Below are 17,753 nucleotides of genomic sequence, written 5' to 3'. Positions count from 1 at the left end.
GGGGGCCTGTCATCTCTCCAGTTGCCTTTCCCTTCTCCTTGCTTGACACCCGCTTCCCAGCTGCCTCCGCATTTCCCTGCCAGCTGAAGAAGAATAATTCTGGAAGCCCTTCTCCCTGCAGGGCTGCCCCCTCCTCCCAGCTCTGATGGGGGCCAAATGATTCAGAGGGTCACAGCATTTTCTTGTTGAAAGCAGTTTCCTTTCATTATAACTCAGTCCTGCCATTAGGAAAAGGACGGGAGAAATGGTGAAGGCAAAGAGGATCAATCACCCACCTCCTTGCAGGGATGGGAGGAGAGGCAGCCCTCAAAGGGAAGCGGGGGGAGGCGCTGTCCTCTCGCTGAGTGTCTGCCGTGTTCCGGTCTGACATTCTGCTCCACATCTCATAAGGAAGATATTATTTTCCCCATTTCCCCCACAAAACGGGCCCCAGAGATGCTTGATAAGCTGTGGCAGCCAGTGCGTGGGAATCACTGGGACTCTTGTTGAAGTGTGGATTCTGATTCAGCAGGTCTGGGTAGGGCTGAGATTCTGCATTTCCAACAAGTCCCCTGGTGAGGATGTAGCTGCTGACCTGGCAGGGGCTCCCTTGTGGCAACTTGGCCCTAAGACACAGCTAGGAAGTGCTGAGGCTTGGATTCATGCTCAGGCCTGTTTGGCTTCACAGCCCCCGAGCTTCCACCCCAGGGTACTCTATGGCTCCAAGATATTTACCTCTTCTTGGGGCAGTCTGAGCCCTTTGAGGGGACCAGTTGAAATCTCATGGTCCTGGACTTAGTCTGACCCCAGAGTTTTGCCTTTAAAAAGTTCTGGGCAGAGGGGGCCTGCTTGGCCCGCTCTGATCATCGGGGCATGTGGTGAACACTTGGCTATCTGTAGCCTGTGGTGGGGAAGGGATTTGTGGAAATAAAGGAACACCACTCAGATGAAAAAGGCAAAGGCTTTATTCAGAGCTTGTAACAGCAAGGGAGTCATCCATGATCACTTGTGTTTTGGCAGAGACTTGAGGGCAGGCAGAGGAGTAGAAAAGCTTTATAGTGGAAAACACAGGTTCCAAGCACACCGTGATGAGTGTAGGCCCAGTGTGGACTGTGGCCTGCGGTCAACAGCAGCATCCATGGTGTTCGGTAAATACAGACCCCAGGCTTGTACTCCAAACCTACCAAATCAGAGCCCTCAGTCCTTCTTACACGCTCTCAAGGTCCAGGGCCACTGCCACAGGCCCACTGCTCTCAGTGGTTGTTAGGTTCCCAGGCGACCCACACCTGGGAGTTAGCTTCCGAAACATTGTTGAAAACAATCACTTGGGGAGGAGGGAAGGAGACAGGGATGGAGTGCTTGTTAAAAATTCAGAGTTCCTAGCCTCAGCTGTACATTTGTTCCTGGAGCGAGGGGCCGGATATCTCCAAATTATCTAGCAGCTGGAGTGTTCCTGAGATCAGGCAAGTTGGAGAAACAGCTGCTTGTTCCCAGCGAGGCTCCAGGAGACCCTTGGTCAGGCATAATTAGCCCCGGGTTTCTTACCAGTCAGGGACCCTCAGAGGCTCAGTTTGGCCCTTATCATTAGTGGGGCTTATTCAGGGGGCGTTGGGGCTCCTCTGTATCCCGTTGCCTGGTGTTTCCGTGGAGAAGGCTGGAACACTTGAAGGTTTGCTTTTGTTTTAATCACAGCTTTATAATTACCTCTCTGTGGGTTGACGGCTGTTATTAGCATCACCCTGGGTTCTCCTTGAAAATTTTCACATCCAGAAAGTGATCCAGGACCTCTGCGCTGGTGTCAGAAGCCATTAACTAAACAATAGCTTTAAAAGGTCACCAGGTTTTGTAAACACAGACAATCCTGCCCCCTTGCAAAGGAGAAAAAAAAAAAGCTAGATAAATAATTTTCATGAAGGCAATTTGTTTCCAAGGGTCTGTATTTCCTTTCTGTCTCATCCACTGGTTTTTACCACTCTGGGGCACTGGTAATAAAGGGGAGGTGCTGTCGCCCCAAGTGTTTTCTGCTCCTGCTAGGGGGTTTCATCTTGAAGCCCACTTGGAGGGTTCATGGAAATGAGGAACAAAGATTTTCTTGTTAAGACTTTTCTATTTTTCTTAATGTCATGGGCAGTTTTAAATGTGTGTGCTTGGGAACAATGGGGAGTGGTTGACGGGTGTAGAGGGGATTATTTTTTAAAATTGTTTTGGAAATTCTGTTTTGAGTTTTCATGCAAGTTAGTTTAAGAGGATTGACTAACATGACAGCTGGCCTTGGGCTGGATCTGAAAAATAACTTCCTCCTTATAAATGTTGGAGGAAACTGAGAATTTCTTCCCAGTTAGGTTGTGGTATCTTTTCTTAGGTCTTCCTCATTCCCCCTCCACCACAATAATCTAAATACTGTTTGCAGTAGTTACTGGAACCAAGGCTGGCCAGGGGCTAGGGGACCTGTGCCCTGTGCTGCCACTGGCTGGCAATGTGTCTTTGGAGCAAGACATTTGACATCTCTGAACCTTCTTTTATTCATTTGTAAAAGGTATTGAAAACATGCTTCATTCATCTCATAAGGTTTTTTTTAAAAAAAAAGACCTAATAAAATCGTGTAGATAATAGTATTTTGAAAAGGTAGAGTATTACATGCAAAGAAAAGGTATAATTATTATTAACTCAAGCCTCGTCCCAGTACAACCTGCTGTTCAGAAGGCACTAAAGTCATTTCTACCATCTGACTGACAGATCACCCACGCCTCAACATGGGAATAAATGTGAGATTCTGAAGCTTAATTTGTTTTTTTTTCCATTTGGCATATTTGACATATGTAGTTGTGATTGCAAGCAAAATGTTTTAGTCTTTCACTTTGAAAGACAGAATTCTTCAAAAAAGGAAGTCAATGCCAGCTGAATTTGACAGCTGTTTTTAACCTTATCTAATGATCTCAGTGCAGCTCTGGAAGGAGGGGGAGACTGTTCTTAATCAGAATCTGAAAGTGCAGAAATGGCAGAGATTCACATTAAAAACAGAATTGGTGGAGGGATTATGAGTTCAGTTCTCCCAGATGGCTCAAAAAGATGGGCAGGCAGGTTTGCCCATATCTTGTAGATGGAAGGAAAAGTAAGTTGGCATCATTACAGATGAAGAAATGGTCCCCGAGAAGCCAGAGCAGAGGGCGGGTGGTGGGGTGATGGAAGGGTCAGGCTCCAGTGTCCTAATTCCGCCCAACAGGAGGGGGATAAACTTTGACTCCCTAGAGTGACCATCACATGCACATCCTCCTCTGCCTCCTCCTCCTCCTTGTTTCATTCTTCTTCCTCCAGTTCGGGCCTCTCAGGTTTGTCCAGGTGTATTACCTGAGTCCAGGGAGTGCCATCTCTCCATTCCAGCCAAAAATGATTGGTGCCTCACATCCAATCCTACCCGGGTACCTGGTACCTGTGATGGCAGCATTCAGGACCCGGGCTACTAGATTAGTCGAGTTCTACATTCACCTGATGCAGGGCCCACAGACAACCTGTGAAGCTACTTTCTAAGTCCAGGAGTGTAACCAAGCCAATGGTGTCCAGGGTCCTCCATGAAATTGAATTAGAGCACTGAGCGAATTAACTGTTTGCTCCTGTATGAGTGCAACGCATCTTTAATTACATTTCATAAAAACGTCTGGATAGATTAATGGAACTTCATGTCCACTTCAGGTAGGCACAGGGAGTAAACCACAGTGCCGCATAACGTGCTGTTAATACAGGATCCGAGCACGTTGACTTTACGGGGGTGCAATAGAATCTTTGATGTGGGGCTACTTAAAAATGCATTACCTCTGAAAAGCTCTCCTTTGGAAGATGGAGACGGTGTTGGCAGCCTGTGAGCAGACAACCAGATGATCAACTGGCAGGCATGCTGACACTTGTGATTCACTGCGTCAGCTCCTCTGCTACATGCAAAACACTAGTTTAGTTTAGAAAAAGGAATATCTTTCTCAAAATCCCTTTCATTCACATGGTAGGTTTTACGAGGCAAGTCTTGTCAAACAAAAACTCTTCACAATGAAAGGAAAGTCCCTTTGGTGTGTCTGCCTTGCATTTTCTGTTAATGTGGATTATTTCAGGCTCTAAACTGGGTGTATAATGTGAGGAAGGAAATAGACGTGCTCACAGTAAACAACCTCACTGATCCAAGCTGCCGAGGGAAGTTGCATTTCATTTTGGAGACTGTATTTGTACTTGCAAAAAGCTATCACTGTTCCACCACAATATATTTACTTTTTTTCTCTATGAATCCTTTTGGTAGAACCAGAAAATTGTGTTTTTGTCCCATGGCATAACTATTTGCTATGTTCGTAATGTGCTGGATAAAGAGTTGGCTGAGTACATCCCTCTCTGTGGTTCTGGGGGTCTCCAGGGGTGTGGAGGATGGTCATACACCCCTTGAAAGAAGTTGGCCCAGTAAGAATATGGGTATAATATGCACCCCTCAAATGTATCAGTGGTGGATGCCCTTTTGTCTTTATACCCAACATTCCTTCCTGTTCTAACTGCGTGAAGAAAAATACAGACTCAGGGGTCCTTAACCGGCTGGGTCCATTGACTTAAAAAGACAAAGAAAAACACCTGCCCTCTCTTCTCCTTGAGCTCAGGAAGGGATTGGGCCCAGCAAGCACGAGGTTCTGGGGGCAGGGGTGGTAAGGGTGACCCATCTGGGAAGCTGTGGAATGGGCCTTGTCCCTCATGGCCACCAGCGGTGTGCTGTCCGAGGGAGAGTTAGAAACATGGGCTTGAGGAAAGGCCTGGACTCCAGGAGGGGTAACACTGAGCTGGTACCCACATAGGTGGTCTGTTGTGGTGGATTTAATTTCTTTTTGCAAAGTCTAATTTACATGTAATCTGGGCTAAGTCTGATAATTGGGATGGTAACCGAGAAACGTCTTTGACCCATCTGCTCCATTGCCAGCTCGTCACAGTTTCACCTTTGACCTTCATTGTTTTCTGGCCCTTTGCACCTGACTTGGGATTCTGGGTCCTTGGCAACAGGATGGCTGCATCTGCTCCTTGTTCTGCTGCCTGGTCCTGAGGCTCCTGGGGCCTCTCATTACACTGTGAATGGGGCGCATGGCTGGAGCCTACCACTGTCCTGGCATGGAAGGTTCTCAGTAAATGCAGAGGGATGAGGAGCTGCTCCAGGTGATGGCAGGCATGTGTCCCTCCCCTGCTGCCCGTGGCGTGGGAGGAGTGGGGACTGGCGCTGCTCACCAGCCTAGCTCGGGGAGGGGCAACTGCTATCTCAGAGAGCCTCCTGACGGGCACGCTCGTGGAGGGCAGTGGTCCATTCCATACTTTTCCAGGGCATTCTATCAGATGCTGACCTGCTCCGTGACATAATACACTGCCTGCTCGCAGCTGCCTACCTCCAGCTTTCATTGCCCTGGCCAGTGCATTCAGTTCCCATCTAACCCTCAAACCAGGCCTCTCAGATGAGGCCTAAGGAGACCCTGGGCTGAACTCGGCTGGCCTCCCCTCCTCAGGGTGGAGCTGGCTCCCACTTTTTATCGTAGTTCCAGTAACTAGGCTTTTTATGGTCCCTATGTTGTGTCCCATTTCATCAACTGTGTCCCTGACCAGTCTCCCTGCCGTGGGGTTCTGCTTTGTTTCTTCAGACCTCCAGAAAGCCTGCCCCTAACCCTAGCGCAAGGTGGGTCCCCTGCTAACTAGTCCTTCCTGGGGCTTCTTACCTGTGAGCTGCATCTCTGCACACTGCCTGCTTCCCACATGCCCACCCCGGGGCCCTGTCATCCTGGCCCATCCTTCCTTACCCACTGCTGGCCTGACCAGCAGGGGAGACGCCCAGCTCCACAGCAAGCAAGTTCCCTAACCCTGGCTTCTCACAAGCCTACCTCAGCCCCGCCCTGCATAGGTAGCTGGCCTTCCTCCCATTGCCTGTGGCCCAGGCAGCTCCCAGGGGCCGCCCATGGCTCCCAGGGGGCTCAGGCCCAGCACAGCCCCACTGCTGCCCAACCCTGCTGGGCCGGTTAGTGTGGCTGCACAGCATTTGTGAGCATATGGCTTGGTGTGCGCAGACATTTCCCAGTGCAGGGGTGGGTGGTGGCCCCTCCTGGTAGTTTAATCAACTGTTCCTTGGGTGCCTTCAAAGAGATCCCTGTCATCCCTACTTTAGTAACTGCACACCCTCTCTTACTTGGAGTTGTGGCCATCCCTGGGGGAGGTAGCCATGAGCCTCAGAACCCAGTTTAACATGTTCTTGAATCATGATCTATTTCAACATGAAAGGACTTGAAGTTTATAATTTTCCCAACTTAAAAAGCAGGTTTACAACAGATCTGGAGGACTGCCCCTTGGCTGTACCACATGGGTGAGAATTCTTATCTTTTAACAACCCACCGAGCAGGCATTGAATCACCCAATCACTGCAAATTATTTTCTCAGAAAGCACTTCACAGCTTCCAGTGGAAACATTCCAAGATTTGCAGCCAATATCCAGCTCATTGGCAGAAGCAGAGTTGTGGCATGAATGACCCTTCTTCACTTCTAATATCAGAAGTTCTGCAGATGACCTAGGAATCAAGTTGACTGAGAAGCCTCAGGGGAGACTGGCATGTGTGTGTGTATGTGTACACCCACATGTCCTCCTGAGCTCAAGCCCCAGCTGGGCACGGAGAATAGTCTGCTTGTTTGGGAGGCTTGGTTATACCCACTCAGTGTGAGAGGCATGAGGATGTGTAGGGCAGAGCGTTTGAGACACGCCTCTGAGACATACTTAGCCTGAGAGGCAGCTCGGCTGAGCTAGGCAGCTGGAAGCTTTGTGTTTAGGGCGTTGGAACTGAGCTTGGGAAGAAGAGGAGTCGGGCTTCATTCTACCCCGGTCTTATCTCCAGAGCAATCAGCTTCTAAACAAAGCTAGTAATGGGAACTTGAATGCTGTGCCACTCTTTAGCCTTAATAAAACAAAGCTTCTCAACCATTTGAACAACTTTGCATGCTTTAGGCAGATGGAGGGATGGAATAGTCATGGGTAATGAAATGTGACGGAGAACAATGGATTCTAGTGCCAAGCACAACTGCTCACATTTTTGCTCTCTTCCTTGCTGCGCGATCTCAGGCAAGACACGTGTGTGTGTGCAGGGAGGGGGATCCAGGGAGCAGAGCTTCGGTTCTCTTATCTGCAAAACCAGGAGAATGCTGTTTTCTTCACCGTTGTGATGATTAAGTGATTTCATGGAGTTGACCCAGGTGAAATACCTACCCCATCAGGCATGGGATAAATACATTTTATCCCTATATTAAGGCCAGTACTTGAAGGATTAAAGAAAGAGTGTCATTGAGAGGCCCAAAGTTAGAGTTTACCTTTGAGCCCCAAAGCAAACCAGGATCTGGGACTGAAAACGGCGATTGTTGAGAGTTTAGCAGACCCCCTGGGCAGGGCACCTTCCAGGCCTTCCCAGGCACCTCAGTAGTAGTGTGGCTTGCCCACCATCTGTGGGCTGCATGACGCTTGACTGTCACCCTTTGCCTCTGGGGTCACTGGCATCAGTGTGACGCCACTGGCCAGCCTGTCAGGCCTCTTCTTTCTGCTGGGGCTGGTCCTGGGGGTGGCTGGCACTGGCCTCCCACTGCAGCCCGTGGCCCAGAACGCAGAGCTCTGGGGGCGATGCGCCCCTGCTGCTGCCCTTAGGCTCTGAGTGCCAGGAGCTGCTCTGCGGCTCTGGGTCCTTCAGACTCTCCTCGCTGCTGCTGCTGAGAGAAAGGACAGGTGTGGATCAAATAGTCCTCACTGTTCCTGGGGCCCCCTCCCATTCTCCATTCTGCCTCCCACAGTCCCTCCCTACCTGTCTCACCCACAGGCCCTGTGGACCTCTGCTGCCAGGCCCCTGCCTTTCTGTATCAGCCTGGCCCGCTGGCACCATCTTCGTGTGTGCCCTCTGTGGTCAGTCACTACAGGAGCTGAGCTGCCAGCGTTTCAGCTGACAGGTTGAGTCCTGTTCTTCCCCTGATGTCCAGGATCCCACCGCTCTGGACCAAGCAACATCCTCATAAGCTCTGGGAGCTGGGCCTTTATTTTGTTTTTGTTTTTAAAGTACTTCTTGTTTAATAAAGGGATGGCCTTAGCTAGTTGAATTAAAACAATACCAACAATAACAGCAAAAAAAAAAAAAAAAAACAAAACCAACCCCTGCTTTGCTCAGCTGCCACCCTTTCCTGAATGGAGTAAAATGGAAACTGCTTCACCTGGGTCTGGCATTTGGCTGGAACAGAGCCTCCCAGCTGCCAAGTGGTACAGCGAGAGGGGCTTTGAGTGGAGAGGGACCCCCAGTGTGCACTGGGACTGCAGAAGGGAGGATAGTCACAAGCACAGAGCAAGCCTGGGGCCCACCTCAGAAAGCCCCTCTGGCTTTGTGCTGGCAGGCTGGCTTTACAACTCCTGTGTGGAGGCTGGAGCCTGGCTGGCTGGGTTCGAGTCCTGGCTCTTTCACGTACTAGCTGTGTGACCTGTAGCATGTTACTGGGTCTCTCTGATTCTCTATTTTCGTCTCTGTAAAGTGGGGATAATAATAGTATTCATTTGATAAAGCACTCGCAGGTATCAATTTTGGGTGAAGCATGAAAAACTGAGTATACTAACTAGCATATGGCAAGTGTTCAATAAGTGGTTTGCTGCCACCCTGGTGCTTTGTGGCATGAACAGGAAGTCGCAACTGCAAAGGACCCTTGGGACCATCCTGCCATGCAGAACTGGGCCTAGCTCCCTACATGCACAGAGTAGAAGGCCCTTCTCTGCCTGTGACAGCACGTTCTTGACTATTCCATGAGCTTTATTACGCAGTGTGCTCATGTGTGGTTAGGCTTACTTGGGATATCAAACCAGTGGAGGACAAGGTTGAATTTGGATCCTAACAAAATCAAAGTGGCAGGAGTGTGGGGATGTGGGGGTCAGCCCTGAGACTGTCATACATATGTGATTGGCAGGCAGTGAGGAACCCACAGTGTTCCTTAGAGTCAGTCTCATCTGTGTGTGCTTCTGGCCCTCTCATTGGTTCCTACAGGACCCACTGTCATTGTGGGCCACAGCTCCCACCTTCACTACTTTTCCCTGTGCCCCTTTTGGAGTGGGGGAGGCTTCTGCACTTCATGCACAACCCTTTGCTGCTCCCCAACTAGAGAGGCTGGCAGGGACAGAACAGGCATGCTCAGAGCATAGGCTGTGGTGTGCAGTGTCAGTGGCCTCTGACACCGAGGTCTGACAGATGATTTGGTTCTAGAACTGTCTCCCCATGTCCTAACCAGGTTCCACATCTGCAAGAAGCTCAGGCTAGGAAGCTGATTTTTCCCACTGTCATGACTTGGCCAGTTCTACCTGTTCCCAGAACTGCTTGGGAGGCAGGTTGCCCCCCCTGGTCACTCGGGAGCCTAATTCAGAAAATGGGGTCGGGGCTGCAGAGAGCAGTCCAGCCCAGGCAAAGACTAAAAGCACCACATGAGGAGAGAAATTCTGGATCCTTGCTGACTGCTCACAGTGCCCTGGCATGCTGAGACCTAGAGAATGGCACCTCTGCCAGGGGATTCCACACATAAATAACAACTGAAGCTCAGAAACTGGGCTTCCTGGGTAAGCCTCCAAGGACGGCTCCTGATCCCCTGGACCCCAAGATCAGGAGGATGTAAGCAGCATCATTTATTCTATAAACGGGGCTTGCTCCTAGCATGGGACGACCAGAAAGGGGTCAGTGCCAGATGCAGGACAGTTCATCCTGCAAGCTTTCCCCGACTGCAGGATACAGTGGGTGTGGTCACATCCCTGTGAGTCCCTGCTCGGGGAAACTGCCCATGTGAGCACTTTGCTCATGGGCACTGGCTTGTTGGCTAGCTGCATGATCTGGGAAATCACGCTCGGTTCCCTGGTAGGGTTTCCTGTATGAGGAGAGCAGAACAAAAATGCTTGTCATCTACAGAGCAGAAAACACTTGGTGCTTTCAGCTGGTGGGCTTCTGCTCCTGGACGCCCACTTTACAGGGTTGGGCGAAGGGTGGGGTGGGCTAGGGAGTGAGATTTTCCCATCACCGCCATCATGTGCTCACAGTTTCACCATCCAGAACGGCTTAGAGGTGTGGTCTTACCAGGAGTCAGGGAAATGGATGCACGTCATTACGTGACCATCCATGCGACATTGGGAAGCCTCCTGTTGATGAATCCTCTCTCTTTCAAACTACAAGTACTTCTCTCCATCTCTCCAAATATTGAGATTCAGGACATAAAACAACCTTGCAGGCTGACCTATTTCAAGGAGAAGCCCAAGAAAGGGCATTATTTTCTTCTTGAACAATTTTATGTTACTTTATTATTGCTCCTGCTGTTTTAAAATGTTAGTATTTTTAATTAATGCCATTTTATTGTTCCTGTTCTCTCAAGCTCTTCTCCTGAAGGGCACAGATTTAGGAATCTAATAACTGAATAAGTGGCTAGTGTGAGGAATAATGCATTAACACAGAGGTTCTTAGATGAAAGGCACTGTGCGGTGGGAAGCTCATTTTAGATTTAAGAAAAGAGCAATGTTACATTAAGATTCTTGCAAAAATAATCAATATTTCATTTCTTTCAAGTGGCTGGGGAAGTTTATATAACTGTAATAATGCACAACTTTCCCAAGATAATATCTTTATTTAAAATTGACTGCCAAGTGCTTTGTAAAAAATTACCATTTATGCCTTGACATACTGTGAAGGCTGTAATACATATCACTCTGGCAGAAATAAGCTGCTGATTTACAGAGTTGTGGGCACTGCAAAGATAGCAAGGACTGGTGCTGGTTGAGCTTTGTCTGATCTGATATCAAGGCACACTGATAAGAGTTCCTCTCTAATAGGCCTCAGATTTACATTTTCTCCCCATTATGCAATTCTGGAAAAGATGCACTTCCCTGTGTGTTCTGTAAAACAGCCACTCGGTCCTGTGAGTCTTTCTTTCAATGTCCAGGCAATGGGAGACTGTGACTCATGGCCCATTGCAGCCACATGCCCAGGCTTGTCTGCATCGCTGGGTCAATGACGTGCAAGTGAGCAACCCCTCGTGTCAAATGCACACACAGAACCCAGTCAGCCAAGGGCAGGAATGGCAGCTGTTTGCCTGAGTTTTGGTTCTTGGTGTTTAGGAGGAGTCTTGTTCTTACTCTACACACCTCTGAAAGGGGAAATGGAGATGAGCCTAGAACGGAGAAGTGGAGGCAGGTCCTCGGGTGGATACTAGCCACACATTCATATTTCATACCTCCAGGACCAGCCGTTCTCAGGGTGTGCCCCCCAGACACTTTTGGGGAGATCTGTGAGGTCAAAACTATTTTCATAATAATACCAAGATATGATTTGCCTTCTCACTCATTCCTTCATGAATGTAGACTGAATCTACATGACACTGACTGCAGAAGCAGGTCTGAGAGTCCAGCTGCCTCTGTGAAGCCAGACACGAAAGAGATTTGCAAAAATACGTCAGTGCCAAATATTTTTGTTCTGGAAAATATATTTACTTTTCATAAGAATATGTTATTTATGTTACCATAGAACAGGGTCACTTAAAATTAATAAGTGTTTTAAATATTTCTCAATTTTCGTTTATATTATGGTAAAAAGCAACAGCTAGAAAAGCTCTTTTGGGTTCTCAACAAATTTTAAATAAAAGTTTGAGACCCTCCCACATAGAAGTTGCTCTACTGCAGTAAACCGGAAGTGAGGTGACAGTGACCCAAACAGGGAGGCAAGTCACTTCATCTCAGTTTCCCCACCTGTAAAATAAGGGGGTGTGTGTGGTTGGACTAACATGGTTGTTTTAAACTTTTAAAATACAGCAGTGCCTCTTTTCAGTTAAAATCTTTCCTGGGACGCTGAAATGAGTGACAGCGGACGGCACTGTGGCTCAAGGTTGTGGGGCAGGGAGGCCGGACATTCCTAGACCTTTTTTCCAACTGCTTGTTTGTTGGAGTTCAGTTAGAAAACTGCTGACCCAGCTGATCCTAAAGGCCCATCAGCTCTGTTCTCAGAACAGCAGGGCCACCGTCTGAGGAGTCTCCCTTACCTGCTCTGGCCACGGTGGGATTCACGAGTGTTGCTGGTGAGGCCTGGGACAGGGAGGGGAAGGCGGAAGCCGGGCCGGCGGTCAGACACTGTTCTTCTGACAAAGGGCTGAGGGTTGAGGGCACACAGAGCCATTCCCCGATGTGAGTCTCCCCTCAGTCGTGGCCCTGAGCTGCTCCTCCAGCATCCTGTGGGGGTCCCATGAGGGCCCCCAGCTTCAGGTGGCAGCGATGGTGCACTGAATGGGTGGGCTGTTGAGAATGGCCATTTAGCTTCAAACAGAGAGGGGGTGGCCGGGCAGAATACAGAACGTGTGTTCTCAGATGCTTTGGCCACGGCTGCCTGACCATCTTCAGCACCTCTTGTTTCCTTGCACCCCTGAGTGGGGGATGCTGTCAGGGATAGAGCGGGGCCAGAGGATGGGGAACTGGCTTCTGTAGTCTGGGTCTGGGGGCTAAAGACCTTATGATGAGTGGGCGGGCTCACCAGGGGAAGGCTGGGTAGGGGTGTCGGGAAAGCTCCTTTCTTCATTGTTGGGGGGCTTGCCAGAGGGCTGACTGGTGGGCTGGGGGAGCTGTGCACGGAGGGGACACTTGACTCGACAGGGCTCGGGAGCTTCCTGAGCATCCAGTGTGCCTTTGTGGGAGAGGCCTTCCTGACCAGCAGGCTGCTTCTCTCTTGGCTCTGCCTTTTGGCCTCTGGAGAAGGTGGCCCTCGAGTTGATCTAGCCAGGCTGGGTTCTGAGGACCTGCTCTGCCCAGATGTGTGGCTGGAGTGGGGCCAGTAGATAGCCTTCTGGGGATGCCTGGGGAGGCCTGTGGCCCTGCCTGCCCGTGCCTGCCCCTGAGTCCCAGTGCTCCTCACTGCTGGCTTTCCGCGGGCTGCTGGTGGGTGGTTCGGCTTTCCAGAACTGCAGCTGTTCTTGCTGTTCCCGCACCCTGTGCCACAGGGCCTGGTGGAGGTGGCAGTGCTCCTGCTGGGCAGCAGGTCAGTGGGGCTCAAGGAGGCTCTTAGCTTTGGGGAAGCCCACGGTCTCTGGGCAGGGCCAGCCCCTCCCAGCTCTGGCACGCGGGTCCCTTCAAGGGAGCTCTGTGTTGGCTTGCTGCTTTCTGGGGGCTCCAGAGAAATGAATGATTTGTCCATCAGGATTTCCAGAGGTGGTGGAGGGAGGTGCTCCAGGTCCTGCTCTGTTTCACAGTTGAGGGCCTCACTCTTGGGCTCTCCTGCTGGAAGCAGAGGTGGAAAAATAGGAGCCAGGGGCCTCCAGCCTGGGTCTACCTTGAGAGATTCTCTGCCTGCTGCTGGGGAAATTTGGGGCTTTGTATACAAGGGGGCCAGTCCCCTGTAAATGGGAAATCTGGGAGGCATGCTGGGGATACCCCACTTCCTGAGGTGGGGGCTTGGCCCAGAGTCCTTGGAATCTCCCAGCATCCTCAGACTCTCAGTGGAACTGAAAGTTTCAATGAGTTTCCTGACTGATGTTCTGGTGGGACAGCCACTGACAGTCCAGTCCTTGGCCCCAGGAGCCTCACAGGCCTTCTCACCTGATGGAATGGCATTTGGAAGCCCCTCAGCTTTCTCCTGCCAGGGCTGTTCACCCTTGGGGCAGGGACTGCATTTCTGCAGAATGTTCTTGTCCTGACTTGGCAAAATGCTGAAGTTCTTGGTGAGGGATGCCTTCAGCTTGCTGACGGTGTTGCTGGGGGCGACCCTGCCTTTGCTGCCGGGCCTCAGAGCTGCTGCTCTGGGCTGCAGAGCCTGTTCCTTGCTCTGCCCCTGCTGTTGTGCGCCCAGGGCATAGAATGCTTCCAGCCTCTGGCTGAGGTCTGTCTGGACCCTTCGCAGCTCCCGGAGGGTAGAGTCCTCCATGTGGCTTTTAAGAAAGACCTCTGACTGGGACCTCCTCTGCCTCATGGGGACTGTCCTGCTGCCACTGACTGTTCTAGGTCTCCGTGGGGCCACAATTTTCCTCTCCTCCTCCTCTGCCCAGTCCTCATGCCCAGAAGGTGCAGGGACAAACTTGATCCTTTTGCTGATTGCTTCCTTCATCTTCAGAAACATTTCCTGGGCTTGGGAGCTCCTCAACCTCCTGAGGTGGGGCTGAAATGGGCTTTCGGGGCCAGCAGGTGAAGACCGAGGCCTTGCATGGGAAGCATTTTCCTGCCATGGGTACAGCTTCGTGCTGCTGACTTCGTCTTCCTCCTCCTCTGGGCTGCTGTCCTCACCATCACTGAGGGATGGAGTGTCCATTACACTGGAGCCTTTTGAGAGCTGCGTTTCCACAGAGATCCCAGTCTCAAGGGAATCACAGGGAGCGCTTTTGCCTATCTGCAAAGGCCTGCAAGCAGGATTTTCTGGGCCTGTGCTGGAGGGGCGGGCGCTCCCGGCTGCCCTCTGTGCTGTTGGCTGAATCTTTGCTGTAGGAGGCCTTGAGAGTGGGCAGTGCTGGGGGCTGTCCGAACCCACCCAGAAAGGACTTTGCTGCCAGGTGTGTCCTGCCAGCCTGGCTTCCACTGTGGGTGAAATCACTGGCCTCCATTCTGCTGGGCCCAGCTCTAAGTCCCAGCTGGCTTGCCTGCCCAGCTTGTCTGCCAGCTGCACAGACTCACTGTCACCACCAATGCCACTGTCCTCAGAGCATAAGGGTGGGCCCTGCACCCCAGGGTCATTGTGGCCACTTGCCAAGTGCTCCAGCTGCCCCAGAGCCCTCAGGAGGCGGTCGTCCAAGCCCCTCTTTGTGCTCAGCTTGTTTCCCAGGTGGCTTGCAGTGGCAAGGTGGTACCTGCTGGAGCCCTCCAGGAAGCTGCCGGTGAGGGAGGCCACTGTGCCGCAGAGCACCTGCAGCTTGCTGACTGTGTACTGCAGAAGCTGCTGCAGGAGATCTGGCTGCTCCCGGGGCCCTGCTTTCCTCAATGGCCAAGTCAGATCCTCTCTAACTTCTTGGAGGAGCATTTCTCCATCCTTGGAGATCTCCCCCAAGAGCCGGTTGACCTCATCAAAGCACAGCAGCAGGAAGCTGACCATGGGCTGCAGGTGCTCCTGGGTCTGGGTGGCCTGGTGGATGATGCACAGAATTGCTTCATATTTGGAGAGGCAGGTGTGCAGATAGGTGTAAGCATGCTGGTGGGCCTTCACCAGGGCCTCGGGGAAGTCCACTTTACCTTCAGACTCCCGGGCAAGACAAATGGCTTGGCAGCCCAGCCTGTGGCCTTCGGGCTTCTTTTCCCATTTGGAGGTCTCTTGGGTATTACTTTCTTCCCCAGAAAAGGCTGTCCCTTGTGACTTGTGGGAACTCCGTGTCTTGAATTGAATGTCCTTAGCCATGTGGCCTTGTGATTTGTTCCTCTGGGATGGGGAAGTTTGGGTTTCTGGGATCAGTCCTCGCACATCTTTCCCTTCGCCTGCATTGGGATCTCCTGCGAGCTGACAAAGACCTTCAGCTGGAGTTCTGGTCCACCTGGGACCTGGCTGCCCCTTTGCCAGCCTCTCTCCCTGGGATAAGGCCGCCCCAGAGTCATAACAGGTGGAGCTTTGAACCGGCAAAGGGATGGAACATCTTTCACTGACACCCTGATGTCCTGGCAAAATTTCTTTGGGCTTTTTAAAAAATTGGATGCCACTCTTAGCAATGCTGTTAACAATGTCACTGCGGGAAGGTGCACACCCCATGATTTCAGCTTGTGGGCATCTCTACCCACATCCTTGACAATTTTCAAAGAATCATATTTGAAAAGGGAACAAAAGGCAGTCTTACTTGTCCATCCAGGCAATTTTCAGGCCAGAATCCTTTGAAGTCCATGGTATGAAGTCCTAAACTTGGAGCCAATTCCTTTACTTCCTTGGCCCGCCACGTAGAGGTAGTGTCGCCTGTCGTCTTGTCCTAAGTTTTGAACCCTTCTGCTGTTAGTGAGCAGCACGGCAATCTAAAGGACCTTAGTCTCATGGATTACGGGCCTGCGCTTTGCTTGTGTCCTGACAGATGTGGATTGCAAGTGGAACTTTAAGCCTATTAGGTTAATCATGCCCTAGCCAGTCAGCACTCAGTGTGTTCTAATATAGAACTTCTCAGCATTTACTATCTTTGGAAGTGGATTATTTTTGCACGTGCTTATGCTTTTAATTCCGTTCAGATGCCTGCCGTATGAAACCTAGAGAAATGAGCCATGATTGCAAAAGGCTCCGGAAGGGACGCATTTGTAGGAGAGAAGGAAGGGCTTGCCAATTACAGATCCTGGCAGAGAGGTGACCTTCGTGGCTTATGAAGGGCAACTCAGTGAAGTGTGTTCCAACCTGTTAATGTCAAGAAGATCCCAACACATACAATAGATAGTAGTTGAAGCAATACATTGTTGTGTGGCTTATAAAAACAACCTGTCTGTAGTGCTGGAGAATGTGTCTAAATAGGATGATGAACACAAAAGGCAAGGTAGGTTTCCTTTAAACTAGAAAAGTGAATTAGATAGCAGGGAAGCTGCACCCCCTGTTTTGGAGGGGGAAAGCAGAAAAACTTACTGCCAAAAAAAGCTGGTCACTGTGGACCATGGGCTCAGGGAGGCAATACCCTTACAGTAAAAGGCTTTTTATTAAAACTTTCTCATAGGAAAATAAGCTAAAACTGGAGAGCCATTTGGTCATTAGGAGGAGAGCTAAAGGGAAAAACATATTTTCCTTTTTCAGCACAGCTTCTACTCAATCTGAGCATGGTGCTCCTGCCCACGGCTAAGGGTAGCCGCTGCCCACTGAAGCTCCTTCTGCACTTTTCATGCTGTCGGTGAAGTCTGGAGCAAGGGCTTGCAGGAGGGGACTTGGGTTTAGATCCTGGCTCCTCCTCCTTTTCATTGGGAGAACTTCCACAAGCTATTTAACTTCCTGAGGAAGGGCTCATCTTTGAAATGGGGATAATCGTACCTACTTCATGGGGCTCTTGTGGGGATAAAGTCAATTAATGCATGGCAAGTGCTTGGCATAGTGCCTGGTAAGTGGTTGGTACTCAAAAAAAGGGGTAAGAGTGTGGAATTTTTATTCCTTTCCCCCTGGCATCTAAGACACATACAATAATGAAAGTCGTAAGGAAATTCACTAGTTTGTCCAGGACCAAGCTCCATCCTGTCCTTAACTGTCTGGAAATAATTTCCTACTGGTGGACTTGCAGCCCCAGGGTCCGGGTCTGTACCACTCTGTGTCTATGTAGAATGGTCCTCTGCTCCGGACACTGTCACCTCAGGATTTTTCTAAGGCCGCATTGTGTCATTTCCCTGCTCTTAAACATACAACAATTCCCACCAGCTGAGGAGGAAGAAGGGCTTTATATTTAACCACTTGTTACTTTTGAACATTTATTTTGTTGCCAGCTTTTAGTTTTTCTAATAGAAAAAATGTTGCCTTGAGCAGCTCCTGGACTTGCTCAGATTCTGGCTTTATAGTTTTCATTTTCTCTTCCTGAGCCCCGTACAACCAACAAATATAACACTGTGGGTGTCGAGACAGTTTCAGAAACAGAGAGGACTTTGAGATACCTCCTGTGCCATGAGCCAGCTGGAAACCAGCTACTGGGGCTGCGTGCAGAGCCTGGTGCCCATCACAGCCCTATGCCCCAGAGTGCATAATTAATAAAGTTCTCTGATCTGTTTATTTGAAGCAGAGCTCATGGGAGACACAAAGCTGACTCAGTGCCTGGGGGTGAGCTGTGTTAGGCATTAAGAAGTTTCA

At 50.3% G+C, this 17,753-nt stretch overlaps 1 protein-coding gene across 2 annotated transcripts; it reads right to left on the bottom strand.

The window, feature by feature from the left end:
• Positions 1-945: 945 nt before the first annotated feature.
• On the bottom strand, positions 946-16,008 carry PCARE (photoreceptor cilium actin regulator). Of its 2 annotated transcripts, none has more exons than XM_017676596.3 (2): positions 12,046-16,008; positions 946-7,719 (listed from the first exon to the last, which is right to left on the bottom strand). In XM_017676596.3, the coding sequence occupies exons 1-2, from the start codon at positions 15,711-15,713 to the stop codon at positions 7,539-7,541; spliced, it is 3,849 nt and encodes a 1,282-aa protein (XP_017532085.3). In that variant the 5' UTR covers positions 15,714-16,008; the 3' UTR covers positions 946-7,538. The 2 variants fall into 2 exon arrangements, with proteins under 2 accessions (XP_017532085.3, XP_036865382.2); XM_037009487.2 differs by having other exon boundaries at positions 946-7,716.
• Between the last annotated feature and the right edge of the window lie 1,745 nt (positions 16,009-17,753).

The sequence above is a fragment of the Manis javanica genome, chromosome 1, assembly GCF_040802235.1.
Source record: "Manis javanica isolate MJ-LG chromosome 1, MJ_LKY, whole genome shotgun sequence".
In the NCBI taxonomy this organism is placed as follows: domain Eukaryota; kingdom Metazoa; phylum Chordata; class Mammalia; order Pholidota; family Manidae; genus Manis; species Manis javanica.
The sequence above is the reverse complement of the archived record's forward strand: the minus strand, read 5'-3'. Positions and strand labels throughout refer to the sequence as shown.

Excerpts from the sequence above, each read along its gene's own strand:
- PCARE (XM_017676596.3), bottom strand. The coding sequence starts at position 15,713 with ATGGGGTGTGCACCTTCCCGCAGTGACATTGTTAACAGCATTGCTAAG. Across the intron at positions 7,720-12,045 it reads TCCCACCGTGGCCAGAGCAG|CAGCAGCAGCGAGGAGAGTC; the intron begins GTAAGGGAGACT and ends CCTTTCTCTCAG.